At 29.8% G+C, this 16,098-nt stretch overlaps 1 protein-coding gene across 4 annotated transcripts in view; it reads right to left on the bottom strand.

Moving 5' to 3' along the window:
* Window positions 1-821: 821 nt before the first annotated feature.
* LOC129964246 (uncharacterized) overlaps window positions 822-16,098 on the bottom strand; it is a 146,869-nt gene continuing 131,592 nt past the window's right edge. For 3 of the 4 annotated variants that reach the window (XM_056078985.1, XM_056078987.1, XM_056078989.1), the window contains 3 exons: window positions 15,043-15,196; window positions 6,621-6,766; window positions 822-2,601 (listed from right to left, as the gene is read on the bottom strand). In XM_056078985.1, coding sequence (XP_055934960.1) covers window positions 2,256-2,601; window positions 6,621-6,766; window positions 15,043-15,196 — 646 coding nt within the window. In that variant the 3' untranslated portion in view covers window positions 822-2,255. The remainder of the gene's footprint in view (window positions 2,602-6,620; window positions 6,767-15,042; window positions 15,197-16,098) is intronic. The other variant, XM_056078988.1, reaches the window with a different exon arrangement.

Genomic DNA, 16,098 nt, shown 5'->3' with positions numbered 1-16,098 from the left:
ATTTATCTCAAAATTAAAATAAAAACTCTAAAAAAAATTGATTAAATTCTTCATCTGCATCTCCAGTAATAATAAAGATGAATGCTTATGAGTTGACGTTCAATAAATCAGGTTATTTGACAAAGCTACCATATTTGGCGCATATATACCTTTAGGTATTGGTAATGTAGTCCCTGGAATGGCTTTAAAATTTTTTAATAAATTAAAAATCAGACGAAATTTTGACGTTTTTTGAAGATAAATTCTGAACATATTTCAGTATAAAAATAATTTTTATATCAGTTTTTCATCGCATACATCTTTCAAAAAAATCTTTTCAGTACCACTTTTTTGCCTTTTATTTTTTTTATTTTTAATCAATTTTTTTAAAAATATATTAAGCACATTTTGAAGCAACATGTTTCACTGTTTAAGTATTTTTGAAATCGTTTTCGTTGTTACTATAAATATTTCATTCAGTTTTTTTTTTTCATTTTTAATGATTAAGGTATGAAGATTCTGTTTATCTTTCCAAGTTGTATAAGTTTCATGTTTTAACACACGCTTTTAATATTTTTTTTTATTTTGTTATGTTTACAATTTAAATTTGAATTTCAAAATCAAAGACTAAAATTTTTTTAATTACGCTCATTTTTAAATATTGCTGCTTTTTCCTGTGACGTAATTGGATATTTAAAGGTGTAAAATATTTTGGGAAGGTAATCATTTCATTTAATTGAAATTTTTAGCCATCAGTAATCTCCGTAAACTGACTGGTCTCCGAAGGTGGCCGAGTAAAATATAAAGTTACATGTTTACGTAATTATTAACAAACTAAACAGTAAAATTAACAATTAAAATTTATTGGTCTTTAATAAGACAATCAATAATCCACCAGGAAAATGTCTGCTTTTGGATACAATAATACAAATAACATAAAAAATGACCAGAATATTTGCATTGAATGTAAATAATCATGTATGTATGTACATACATGAATTTGGAAGCTCATTTTAAATAATAAAAAAAACATTATTTGCTTACAAACGTAAAGCAAATGACTTTTTCTTCGTTCATAAAAAAGAATTCCGTCATTTTTAAATTCATTAGAAGAAACAAATAAGCTATTTTTTTTTATATCTTTAAATTACTAGTATAATAAATATCCACGGTTCATCAAAACAGGGCTGGTTTATAAATGACCTAACAGAGCAAAGTTCACCATTTGATATGAAACAATACTTAGTTTACAACATAATTTTAAAAGCTATCTTTTATGATAAAATGAATACAACTTGTTGAATCAACAACCCGTGTTTGAAGCGATATAAGGCATTGGCGTAGTAATAGGGGGAGGTATAGGTATTCCAAACGCCACTTTTAGGTAGCGCCATGTAGACAAAACACAAGGTCATTTATGCTATTTTGTAAAATATGATGTGGGTACAAAAAGATAATGCTCTACACCCGATATCATTTACACTTACTACACCACTGATGAAGAGAAGGAGCGAAAATATCATAATGCTCCCCGGAAACCACTTCTCATCACTATGGCACTGACAAAAGGACTGTATCAGGTGTATATCTTCTGAAAGTAATACTTGAACCACTATCTTTTCAACAAAATTTTGAAATACAGCATCGGAAAATATTTTTAAAAAATCAGAATGAAACTTATATACAATTAAACCTCTTGAATTCTTCAAACAATATCTTAGATATTTTTTTTTTTCAAAATAGATTATAATTTAAAATCTCTACAATAAAACATCAAAATTAACAAATTTACTGTCTTCATATTGATACAAAACAAATATTCTTTTATATCAGGGAAAAACATCATCGGAAGACATTCTGAATGGCATAAATTTGATATTTCTAAGTTGTGCAATTCGTAGTTGGGTTACAAAATATCTTTCGTTCATTTAGTCTACAAGACAGTGAAAATATGATCCAGTTCTTGCATGATAGCATAAAGACTGAGCTTTCAGTGATCATATTTAATGACACCTTTATAAAACTTCGCTCAGAGTGTCTCAGAAACAATTGTGGCATTTTTAAAGGCCTAGCTGGCACTTGTCAACATGACATACAAGTCCAAGAACAACCTGGAAATGTCTCCTGATTGAACCAAGAGTCTATAAGAGCACTGGAAAAACACACACAATACACTTATCACTTTCCCAAGAAACGATCTTGACAGACAGGAAACCTGTTGCTAACGAGGCTGTAGGATCCTGAAAACAAATAATAAAGAACGGATTGTCAGTTATTTAGCACTTGGATTGTTTATCGAGTTCATTTCCATTAGCTATATTGATGGAAGTCTCACAGTTTTCCAATAGCCTTGATGCCTGCACTCCTATGTTGTCAATGACTACTCTCAGAGGTCGCTCGTCCCTTTCCGAATCTTCTTCGCTGATGGTGGAAAGATGTGGCATGCCATTGCTTCCAGCGGTGGAGCTTCTTTTTCTGGTAGCCCCCTGACTGGTGGATGGCGAGCTCCCTGATGCTTCCCTCTGAGATGGTGATGAAGAGAGGGCCGAAGCATTTATCTCGGAAAATTCCGTCGAGGAAGGTCTTTGGTTGTTGACAGGAATATCTGTTAATGAAGTCGACCTGAAAGGACGCAATTCTTTATTAAGTTCAAGTTTAAATATTTAAAAAAATTGACTTAAAAGTAAAATTAAGAAGTTATATGATGAATCAGATTGCCTGAGGATTCTTGCCATTTGGTGCGAATGTACCATTATAGATATATTTGCTCATTAGGAGAAATATTTCATGAAACCACTCATGCACTTTGAATCTTTCTATTTTACATCTATTTTTAGTTTTTACTTTGTTTGAATTTTTGTTAATATATCTTACTAGCAACAACAACAATAAAAAATCCTCTCGGCAAGCTGGAAGGCAAAGGTAGATTCCTTTACGCGCAGTTACTATCTGGCCATATAAATTAATGGTGTTAGAATCAGTCAACATGAAGTTTGAAAATCACTTTTCACACCTTAACTTCTAAGATATTGCAGTTATCGAAAAACTTTAAAAACAAAAGTTATTCGTCTTAATGAGGCGCTAATTTGGCTAATCGAATTAATTTTTCCATCTTCAGTATTAAGAAAGTTGTAGAGAAATGAAAAATTCAATATATATATGTGTGCGTGTATGTGTCCCAAAGTCTTGTCATGAGAACCATCACAAAAGGTAGACTTCCTATAGGAACCTACCTAAAAAAATAGCTGCATGGATTTTATTCAGAAATATTAAACAACCATCTTATATATATTTTTTTTATTATAGACGTTCAAATATTTGTCGAGATGGAGATATGAGATTCATTAGACGTCTAGACACATGATATTTTAAGAAAGTTTTAAAACACAACTATGTCAATGACTTACACGTGAATGTACACTAAACCTCTAACGACGGCTATTTTTAACATAGCCATCTAAAATGGATTGGACAATAATCTTCCCCTTCTTATTTTTGTTTATAGTAAAGGTTTGACTGTCAAACTCAGGAAGTCGACTTAAGAATTTCTTTCAACTTGTCTGACATTCTTCCTTTCATAATCTTTCATAACAAGCGAAGCTTAAATTAACTTTTTGATATTAGTTAAGTTTCTTATTTTAGAGATTTCTAAGTATATTTCAGAATTTGATATGACAAGTGAAATTGACTTTCTGATATTAGATATATGTAGGATTTTATTTTGTTATGAACACTCTATGAGATAAAGATGAGACTCTATAAGATAAATCTATTTAGTAATTGTTGTGCAACAATAAGAGAATGGCTATGAAGCTTATAAAAAATATATGAATGTTCTTCCTTGTATTTTTGTTAAACTTATAGATGGTTATTATTATCTACTTGTTGCATCTTCTTTAGCCCTATGAGCTCTGACCGTTCAGTATCGCCCCGTTCGACAGGAGCCTGACTCAAACGCTTTAGGGCGGTTAAATGAGTTTAAATGAGTGCTCGTCGAGAAATACCTTTCACTCCTTAACCGCTCCAAAGTGCCTGAGTCAGGCCCCTGTCGAACGGGGCGATACTGAACGGTCAGAGCTCATAGGGTTAGTATTTCATTATTGGATTAATGTTGCACTTGTTACCAATGGCGGATTTTTATCTAGGTAGACAGCCTAGGACCACCAGACTGATAAGGGTCCGCAAGTAGGTCTTTTTAAAAACTTAATTTTTCTATCTGCCAAACAGACAAGTTAATAAATAATACAAATTTTATGAATTATAAAATACACTAGAATAATATTAGCATTTTCTCAAGTATATTTGGTCAAATTCTTATATGTTTCATTATGCTCATTTAGTTATTAGAATATTTATAAAGCCAAACATTTGCTTCATTAATATTGTGTGCAAACAGGGATTCCGAGTAGCCTGAAGTCTTGATAGATAAATAAGAACAAATACATATTCATTATAAAATGAGAGATATTTGACTAAAACGGAATCATGAACGTGCTGAAATGTGAAACTAAATTGATCCATTTTCAGCCTCAATATGTGTACTGCTGGGGCCGCAATATATAAATCTGCCATTGATTTTTTTACTCAAACACTTTTTGAAAACTGTTTTTTGAAATTTTTTTTGAAAACTGAATCTTCTCAATTCTTCATTATCAATAATATGATGAAAAACGAAAGCACATGTTGTTTTTCAAATACGTTGAAATAGAGATTCTTGCATTGCTGTTGCTAGAGGAACTTCAGTTATAAGTTAATGTAGAGGTTTGCGTTTTTATTAGAGAGAATGATGGGCGCAAAAGAAAGAGCCGAATGAAAAAAAAAATATTACAAAGCGTATGATTTAAGTAAAAGCGCCCTTCACCAAAATGCGGAAATTGAGAATAACAGTGCTAAATGAAAGGAATAAAATTCATCAAATAATTATCGAGTCATGTGAGTTTTAAAATTCTTCTAACACTAGTTACCTTTTTTTTTCTGTAATGAAAAAAGAAATAAAATGGAAAAGAAATACAGAAAGTTAATAATAATAAAAATATTTATCAATACACTATGAACGGTTGCTGCTCCTTATTCGTTTTAATCCTTGATAAATATTAAGATTCAAATATGAATGTTATTTAATAGTAGGCCATAATAGTAATATATTATGTATAGTGCAAACAGATTATTCAAGAATCCTTTGCCTCATTAAAAAATTATGTAAAGGAATAATTAGGAATTATGGCATTCCATCGATGGAGTTTTTCAGAATCCAATAGATGGTGCTATTATAGCCTGATGATGACTTAATGAGAAAATTTCATTTAATAATAGGTATATCAGGCGATTCACAAAATTAAATTTCTTGGATTTTTTTTTCATGTGGCTTTATGGAAAGATAGTGAGTATTCAGATCCCTTACAATAATTTCCAAGGTTTAAAACAGTGTATTGCAATTGCTATTCAATCTGTATTTTCTCAGAAATGCATAGCGCGGAAATGAGTATTTAAACATACCGCGGATTAAACTTTATTAACTCTATCAGTTATAGGTAATTAAAAGAAAATTTGCTTATATACTTTATAGGCTTTGTTTTACATAATTTTGCAATCATTCCAAGAAATCTCGGGCATCCTGTACGTTAATATTGTGTAATATATTGTTTATACAGAGTGAGTACAAATGATGGATCCGATTTAAAAAAAAAAAATCATATTTTCGAAATTACTGCACAAATTACAATAAGTGATACATGAATTTAAAAAGAAATGTACCAAGGTTTTTTTTTTTTTTTTTTTTTTTTTTCAGTTACAAATGCTCGATGGGTGACCTTCTTGTTACACGGCATACATCCAATCTGTAATCTAGTTTGTTCCAAGCATTTTGTAACATCACTCTGTCAGTGGTTCTGAATGTTGTACAAATGCGTCCTTTAAGTTCTAGCAGTGTTTTCGGCATTGGTGGTACATAAACAATGCCTTGTCTCAATGATTTCTTTTTGCGGGGTTATGTCAAAGATAACGGACAAAATAAAATGCTACAAAATGTTTGGAACGAGCTGGATTACAGATTGGACGTATGCCGTGTAACAAGAGGGTCACCCATCGAACATTTGTAACTGAAAAAAAAAAAAAAAAAACCTTGGTATATTTCTCTTTAAATTCATGTATCACTTATTGTATTATGTGCAGTAGTTTCGAAAATAGGATCTTTTAAAATCGTTTTAATCATTCAGAAGCAATAAGAAGACTTATGATAAAAATATAAAAAATTATTGCAACAAATTTTGTATTTACAAAAGAAAATTTTAGGTAAACAAATCTTACTTTCTCAATTTTGGAGATCTAAAAGGCAAAAAAGGCATAAGAATATTAAAAAAATTGTATTCGAAATACCACCATTCATAAATTTTTAATTCTTTACATAATAGAAAGATATATTTTTTGTTCCTTAAGTGGACCCAATATTTAAACGAAATTTTTAGTTACGGTGGACCAACTGGTCACCAAAGACGGCTAGTTTAGTAATAAATTCAATTTTTTAAAATTCATTCTTACACCTTATCATCACATTTCAGCAAAGTTTAAATCATTACAGTTATGTTAGCATACATGTTTAAAACTAAACTTAATTTTTTTTAAAATAATGTTTTTGAACTTACCTTTCTCTTTGAAATTGTGAAGATGGCGAGCTGAACCTGAAGAGCTCTTGTTTCACGGCTTCTTCGTAGGAAGGTGGCGATTCCATGGCCTCCATGACGCTGAAAGGTCGTTGTTCTGGCAAGGCACCTGCTCTGTTGCTGTATTCCTGTTCAAAGGAAGGAAATATTTAGCGAATCGTAATTCAATGACGGAATTAATGAATAAGTTGCAGGAAATGATGAGTAGAATAATCACGACAGAGGGTTTCCTTTCAGGCCAGAAATACGAAGAAGAGTTTCCCTAATATGTAAATAACTCATACAAAAAATCTAAAATTATACCAATTACTCATTTTCAAATGACCAAATTTAAAACTTGATAATTTTTTCAATGAGATAAATATTTCATCGTCAGATTTTATTTTGATTGCTTAGGTTAAAAATAAAAGATACATATGATTTATTTATTTGAAACGGTTTAGTTATCGGTTGTTAGAACTTAGTAGATGATCACATTAATATATGCTATGTGAAAATTCTCTTTTCTTTTTTCTTCTGAAATTTTTTTTTAAATTCCAAAAATAATCCACATGATAAAGTTAAAATTACTTTAAAAACTAAATTGAATATCTTAATTTCTTAAAATTATTTAAGGCGCTTTTATTTGAATCACTACATTATGCTACTGTCTTTTGAACTGCAAAATCGCTGGTTTACTGCTAAAAGGGATCGAATCAAATGGGAAAAGAGTTAATTTGTTCTTGTTTCAAAACGTCATCAGTTAATACAGTGCTTTTCAACTACAGTTCACTCCCGATTATCCGCGGAATTGGGTGGCGCGGCAGCCGCGGATAACAAAAATCGCGGATAATCCGAAAAAAAGCTAAAAACGGGTATAGCAAAAGAGAAAACGGTCATTCCAACTTTGAAAAATCGTTTTATGTACAATAAAATGTAAAATAAACAGCAGGAAATGTTTAACTAATGCTTACTATTTTAGTATATCACTCAAAACTAACCTAAAATGCATTTTGTTCATGAAAACAGAAAAGTGCTTTGTACTTACGAGAGGCGTCAAGGATACACAGAAAAATTAATACATATGTAGTGTTTTAATACTGTAATGTATTATGTAATTACAAAAGCATAACTATAAAACTACACCTTTTTGAAGAAATCAGACATTTGTGTTTACTTCTTGCTTTGGAAGCATTTTCTCTTTGCTTGGAAGCAAAAAAAAAAAAAAAAAAAAAAAACTTAGTGCGGCAGGCGCGGATAACCCGCCAGCGGATAATCGGGAGTCTACTGTATTTTCTTCACTTTGATACCCTTTAATCTACCATCACTGAACCATGTACCCCAAATGCAACAAATATTTACATACAGGAACAATAATGATATTATAACAAACAGAAGCGTTTAATTTTGCCTGCTATGCAAAAGTGGCGTATATTGGTAATTAACCCATTTAATTAAATTTAGAAAATGCATATATAAGCACATTTAATGAGGATCTATAGATTGTTAAGAAGCACTGAATACATTAAACTCCAGATCGTAAATATCAGTTGTTACCGCAACTTTTTATCTTCTCTTATGATCAATCTAGTAATTAATGCCCATCATTACATCGCATCATCTTTTACATAACATTACATCATTTTTTAACATTATTTGAGATTGCTTTACATATCCCTGGCGGTATGCACACCACAGAAAAATATTGTACTAAAAAGAATCACATGCATAAATGTATTAACAGTATATAATATATACTGCATATACGTTGATATACGCTATCTTTTCTGTTACAAAAACATTTTAAAACACTAAGATCACATCGACTTGTTTTTGTTTTTCTTCCGACTCTGCCATTTTTAGCAGTATATTGATAATTTGTGAATATAAAAATATATGTGAAATAAAATAGTCAAAATCAGTGTCCAAACAATTAATCTAGTTTCCGTTATGGTTTTATCTTTAAAAATTGACTTGACGTATAAGTGATGATAATCAATAACATATTCATCTCGTTCTTTTCTTCATCATATCCAACATTTAAACGCATATTTTTTCATATAATATACATATATGGAATAAAAAGTTACGCACCAAAGACATTAAGTGAAATAAATTCTTTGAATTCTTCAAATGCAGCAATTAAAGCAACGAAACAGCAAATTAAGAACATTTTTGATAGATTATGTTGAAAAATGTCAATTGGCTAGAAGAATAAAAGTCATCCAGGTTGGAAGGGGGGGGGCAATTGCTTTACCTCGTCAGAAGTCTTCCGTTTCAGACATGTAAAATAGAATGCTCCTAAGAGACACATTCTCGATGACTTCACAAATCTAGGTATGACAATGCATTCCCAACTTTAAAAACAACCCCCCCCCCCCCCCACACACACACAAACATATTTTTCGACAGTAGAGGGAAACCGATGAAGCGGAAGACCACCCACAAATAGCTGGATAATGCTGAAAAAAAAAATCTGAACCAGATAAGAGACAGCTGGAGGGCTATTGCGCAGGACTGGGTCAGATAGAGTAAATTTGGTGAAACAGGCTATAAAGTTTAAGAAGTAGAAAAACATGAATTTAAAAGAGCAACTGCATGCAGAATATATATATATTACTGTTTTGGGTATCAGAAAGGATTATATAGCAAGAACATAATATTAATTACTAAACAAAGAAGATACTCATGTTAACTTTATTTATGCAATGGTAATATTTTTATCTCCCCCGCCCAAATTTATAATCAGTCATTTGTTATCATGCTGTTTTGCTGAATCGTTACAGATATTTTACATCTGCTTACAAAAACATAAGCAGTTTTATTTGAAACTGCGGAGTACAATCATAAGTATTATTGTATTACATACAGGTGACGTTCCAGAATGAAATCATCATATATGATCTAATATAATTCTCAAAGGGAAAACTTTTTCATGAAAGAAGTCACTAGTTAGCTATTAGAAGCTAGGAAGTATTTAAGAGCATTCAAATGATAATCCTACTTTTTAAAAAAGATTGTAAAGAATTGCATGTAATAAATAGGAATTCTACAGAATGCCAAATGCCATTTAAGCCACATGTGAAACGAAGGTTTTTATTTTAAAGACGTGAATTCGACAAACGAACAAAATGTAAAATACAAATGATACATTACAAGCTTCAGAAGAACATTAACTATAACATTCCTCGCTATGTGTTAAACAAAGGGAATCCGTATTGCCGATTTTGTTGTTCAGTTTGGTACAAAATATCTAGTTAATGTATAAAATGTTACCTAATAATGTTACCTAAAAATCCATAGTCATTTTATAAAATGCATATGGATATAAATTTTGCCGATAATATATAATAATAAAAATGAATTTATATATAAATGAAAAACTATTTTATAGTGAATAGGAAGCTATGGAAGTTAAACAACATATATATACATAAGAAGAAAAATGTACGGTTAGAAAGCAGCGGAAACATGTAAACAAAGAAATGTAAACAAAACCAGCGGTGTAAGAGGGTAAGGATATAGCCACCATATGATTTTTACGTCCCATTCAGAGATCCTTACTTTCATCTAAGTTTTTAAACGAAGAAATATTTATGTCGTAAGATAAAAACTTACTATGGTTCCTTTGTCTTTGACAGCAAGAGTTAATTTCGATTCCGACGAAAGAAGAGAGATTTTTTTCCCCCTTGAAATAAGCGCAGGTACTTAAGATGGAATATATTCCGAGTTCATAGAGACAAATGTCACATTCACCAAAAATTTAATCCCGGAAAGTCTTGAGTGTTAATTAGTGTGCCGAACGTAATTTCGTAATGCTATATTAGTCTTCCATGATATCCATAGCTTAATATCCACATTTTCTTACTTTTTTTCAGTGCAATATAAGATCTACATCATGATAATCATGAACTGTGTTATGATTTAATAGAAATTTTGTTCCGATGCGCGTCATCTCATTTCTTGAAAGGTATTACTATCTTTTGTTTCAATGGAAAAGATTGCAAATTTGATAACAAACCTCTAAATCACGGGATGGTGAAGGGGCTTGGGATGTGACCCTGAAATTATCAGTACTGCTTTTATCGTTTTGTTTTCGATGAAATAAGATAAGTCAATATTCGACAATTCTGGAAATAATACACGTGCTAAAAACAAATAGTAAAAATGTGTAGTAACCCAGAATGTATATTTTTAGAGAAAAGAACAGGATTTGGCCCAAGCCCAAATATGATTTTTCACCTCTTTGAATATTACTAGATACGATATATCTATATAGTTAGATATTAAATAAGACATTTTTCTTTCATTATAAGATTTAATTTATAAAATCAAAACACTTGATCTCATATTACATAGATAAATTCAGTTACTCTTTTACTATTATCAGTTACTCTGATATATAAGTTATAAGATTTAATTTATAAAATTAAAACACTTGATCTCATATTACATAGATAAATTCAGTTACTCTTTTACTATTATTATCAGTTACTCTGATATATAAGTTATAAGATTTAATTTATAAAATTAAAACACTTGATCTCATATCACATAGATAAATTTAATTACTCTTTTATTATTATCAGTTACTCTGATATATAAGTTATAAGATTTAATTTATAGAATTAAAACACTTGATCTCATATTACATAGATAAATTCAGTTACTCTTTTACTATTATTATCAGTGACTCTGATATATAAGTTATAAGATTTAATTTATAAAATTAAAACACTTGATCTCATATTACATAGATAAATTCAATTACTGTTTTATTATTATCAGTTACTCTGATATAAAAGTTATAAGATTTAATTTATAGAATTAAAACACTTGATCTCATATTACATAGATAAATTCAGTTACTCTTTTATTATTATCAGTTACTCTGGAAACTCTTTGTCGAATTATTACTTCAATAAAGGTTTTCCATCAAAAAACAACAGGAGTATTCTCCACAAAAGTTTCTCGCATACTTTCTAATATACTTTTGTGCCAGAGAACACCTTGCATGACACTGCTGTACAATAATTACGAAATATTAACTCTTGGCTTAAATTTAGTTATTTACAGAAACTATCGTGCTATCTTTGGAGAGTTTTTTGGCGATTAATCTCTGGCATGCTGTTAATAGTATACGAAAATCGCATTTTTGCTTTAGAAACGTTTTTCACAACCGATTGGAACAAAGATTCGGCGCAAAACTGCATTCTGTAATCACAAAATCCCTTGCATAATTTGATATATTTAAGTCATTGCATTTTTGAATTACCACGTTTACAGACCCACAAGCAATCAGCCTATTGTTGCTTTCGGCTCCAATTTTGAAAGGTGTCTACACTACAAATGTTAAATCTTATACCAAATCTTATCAATCTAGCTCTCTTCATTTTGTAATTATCGTATTAACTTACAATTGAACAGCCAGATAGACGGATTTCCTCTGAACCGATTTTACACAAAATTTAATAGAAATCTGAAAATTTGGTATAAAGAGCATATTCCAAATTTCAACTGTTTAGCTCAAAGTGTTTTTGAGTTATTTTTGTCACAGATAGATGGTATTTTCCAGAAATGTGTTTTTCGAACTCAGAGAGATCTAAAACATAAAGATTCGTCAAGATCTCGACTTAAAATTTGTTGACTATTGCTATACTTTCTATATACTACGTAGATGAGAAAGAAAAAAAGCACTCTAATTACGGTTATTTTTTGGTAGTTTTAAGTTTTAAGAAAGAAATATAATCGGTTAGAATAAAATCAAGTTCGGTTCTTAAAATTGAATTATTTGACCTTATGAAGGTGCCACTTAGTTCATCAAATAATCCAATTACTATAACAATTGTTTTTAGGATCAGTTGCAATAAATAAAGCGTTTGGGACTCATCATATAATGAGCTAGAGGCTTTGGCTTGACTGTAACTATAATGCAGTTTGTTTAGGTTTAGAGCTCTAATGCTCGAAATGTGTGTGTTTTATCTAATAAAAGATTTAAGACATTCAATGCATGTCTGTTGAAACAGAACGCTTTCTAAATAGATACAAACAATACAGTTTACTTCACGCATGAACAATTTTAAAACATTAAGTTTCATAAATATACAAAACATAAATAGGAGAAATGATTAGTATCAGCAGATCGGTTGCTCACTTACTCTTAAACACTTCACGGCTCAATAGGGAGTAGTTTCAGCTTTTTGGGACAGTCAATTACAGTTAATGTCACTAGAGCGATTACCAACTCCACTATGTCTGCGGAATTAGATGCGACTTGATTGGTTCAATAGCCGGTACAACAATATAACATAATCTGTCTTACAAGTATACATAATATAATAGTTTTTTTAGCAAAGAAAATCCAGAAAAATAAATTATACTTATTTGTTTCTATTTCTTTGATTTCTTTATTCAGGAATTTTAATTATATCAAGGATAAAAAAAGATAAATGTCAATTTATAAATAATTTAAGTAGAGAGTAAACCTATGGTAGTGTTTCATTCTCGACTGTATCATTTATTTCCACTAAAAATCTAAACTCAAAACTAATTTTTTTTTATTTAATACAAAATAGATAAATTAATTAAAAGAAGGCTTTCATAAATATACTGACTAGGATTGAAAAATTTATAAATCCACCCTTGAATTTATGATTGAAAATAGTTCGAGGTGCTGCAGTTCGTATATGTTAGTCACTCTGCATGCACTAAAAATGTTAAAAGATTTTACATGAGGTTTATATATTGCCATCTATAAATTATTGAAAAATTGGGAACATGGAGGCTAGTGCGCCAAATTGTAATTTTTTAAGACGATAAGTCGCCAAATGTGTTAAACTTTTTCTTAAATTTCTTATCGTATTAGTTTGGCGAGTTTTGACAGATTTGGCTAGAATATTTTTTTCGTCTTGGCGAAACCAGGTACCCGATTCTTCAGTTTTACGGGAGGATACGGAGTTATTACAATTTGTCGTTATCCTATTATCCTTTGTAATCTGATGATGAAATTATACATTGGTTTAATCAGACTTTGACCATACCTAGATCAACTAATTATTCTTATTTCGGAATTTCATTAGCAATTTAATTCTGGTAGCCCAATTCCTGCATAAATGATAAAGCAATAAAGTTTTTTTTTTTTTTTAATAATCTGGAGTTACTATAAATTCTACAAATTTTATCTGTGAACTTTCATCATAAGATTAATATTTTTACCTGCAATTTTAATAGCTTAGAGAAGGGGTGAAATAATTTCAATTAAAATGCTATGAGAATTTTTCTGTATAACAGATGCGAAAATGCATAAATAAATAAAGCAAATAAATATTTTTTGTGACAGAACCGGATGACAGAAAATGGAATTCGCATATCCGTGAATATGTCATAGATGTTATTCTATTTGTTGTTCACTGTATTTTATCTACCAGCCTTGATTTCGGTTTAAAATAAATCAATGATCTGGTTTCGCATAAATCATCGAATAAAAAAAAACTGAGCTTAATCATAATAAAAACTGTCATTGATTTAGAAAATTATGTGAATATATTAGCAGTTCAGTTTTACCATCCGGAAATACAGAACTATTAAAAAACGAAAGCAATAGGTTTTCTCTGTTTATATCTTGCATCTCAATGCAGTAAATAATATTCAATTACAAGAAGTCAGGTGACATTTTAAAAAAGCTGGCAGTCGTTGGTGATTCAAAAATCAGTTTATTCAACGATTAAGCATGTTTCTTGAAATAGAGCAGAGATGTAAGTTTTCGATGATAATCGAATTAATCCAATTCATAACCAATATTAAAGATATGCAGCATGCATGTAGTATATCGATGCAGAGAGAAGTTATAAAAGGTTAGTGAGAAAATAATATAAAAATGCAAGTTTAACGTATAAGGAAAAAGAATTCCCGTACTTGGAAAGTGAAATTAAAAAAAAAAATTAACAGATCAATAATTTAAATGAGGCTCTCGATGTTAGACGGACTAAAATCAATCAGAGATTGTTAAAGCTACAAATATTAGAACTTAAGCTATGCAAATAAAAGAAATCATTGCTTAAATGTGAAAAAAAAAAAACTAATGTATTATAATTTTTTTGTTCATTTCTTCAGGTATTTTTTAAAAAATTATCACATAATTAGATGCTTAATAATTTTTCAAAAAATTACTTTGTACGATTAAAGTTTTCACATATGCATGCAAGAAACCACATGACTTAAATTCCTTGTCAATGTAGCCCTACTTAAAAGAATTTCAGAAATTATTTTTTTTAATAACTTTTCCGAAACGTATTTTTGTTAAAATGCGATTTTACTATCAATAAAAAAATCATAAAAACATGCAATGTCTATTTTTTCTCCTAATCATTTACATTCATGTCAATGAACTTTTCACTTAAAATTAATCCTAGATAGCATTACTTACGTGATCGTCAAAAGCTGGATTTCTTAGTCCATACGCTACATCTACTTCACTAGAATCTAGGCTTTTACAGCAGCAAAAAACTTGGAAAGAATCTCGAAAAAGAATAAGTATGATCACCAGAACAAAAAGAACAACCACGAGAACAACTATGAGTCTGGAAAATAAAAAATGAAAAATTAGCAAATAAAAATCAGACAGAAAAAAAAATTATGCTGTTGATATTCTACTGTTCGTTTGATTTGCAAAGAGTTAGCCTTTGATGGCGATAAAACTTGCGTAATACATTAATTTGCATTGGTAATTTCTGTACTTTCTATCGCAAATAAGTCTTGCACGATGGAATAAATATCTCTAGGCAAAAAATATGGTTTAAAATAATAATTGATTGCTCTTTTCCCCGTTGCTTATCATAGTTGATTCTATTGAAAAAGATTTGTGTTACTTTATCCCATTCAATAAATTATCGTTTTCATAAAAAGATGAAACCGCACAGGAATATCAAATAGCATTAGAGGAAAAGCTGTTTTGTCACGTGATTTTTTGGAAGAATAAATTATTTTCCTTTATTCAAATTATATTGGGTTTTCAAAAAAAATCTATAATGTAATATTTTTCGAGAGAGCTTGAAAAGTATACAATAATAATAATAAAATAAATATTAATTAACTAGAAAATTTCTAAAGAATCAAACTTAAGAGATTTCCCAATGAAAGAATGCTTTCTGGCAATGCTATTTTAATAAAAAAAATATAATTAATGGCGTTACTATTCTGTAAAAGAACATTATACAAAAATAGATGTTTGATTGTATTTTTATTCCTCACAAGGCACTTAATACGGGGCGAAAACAAATCATTTTTCTAATTTTTCGAACAAATTGTTAATCAAATCGTTGTTAAACAACTGTTGTTAATCAAAATAACTAAGATAATCGAGACTAAAGAAGAAGAAAAAACGAGTCAATGGATTCTTGTTTTAAAAAATCATCTCTGTGAAAAAATGCCCCGATTAATATATCAGCAATATACTATAATTGGTATGCATATTTTTTCGGTT

This window comes from Argiope bruennichi, chromosome 3 (assembly GCF_947563725.1).
Source record: "Argiope bruennichi chromosome 3, qqArgBrue1.1, whole genome shotgun sequence".
In the NCBI taxonomy this organism is placed as follows: domain Eukaryota; kingdom Metazoa; phylum Arthropoda; class Arachnida; order Araneae; family Araneidae; genus Argiope; species Argiope bruennichi.
This window is presented reverse-complemented; position numbering and strand designations above follow the sequence as displayed.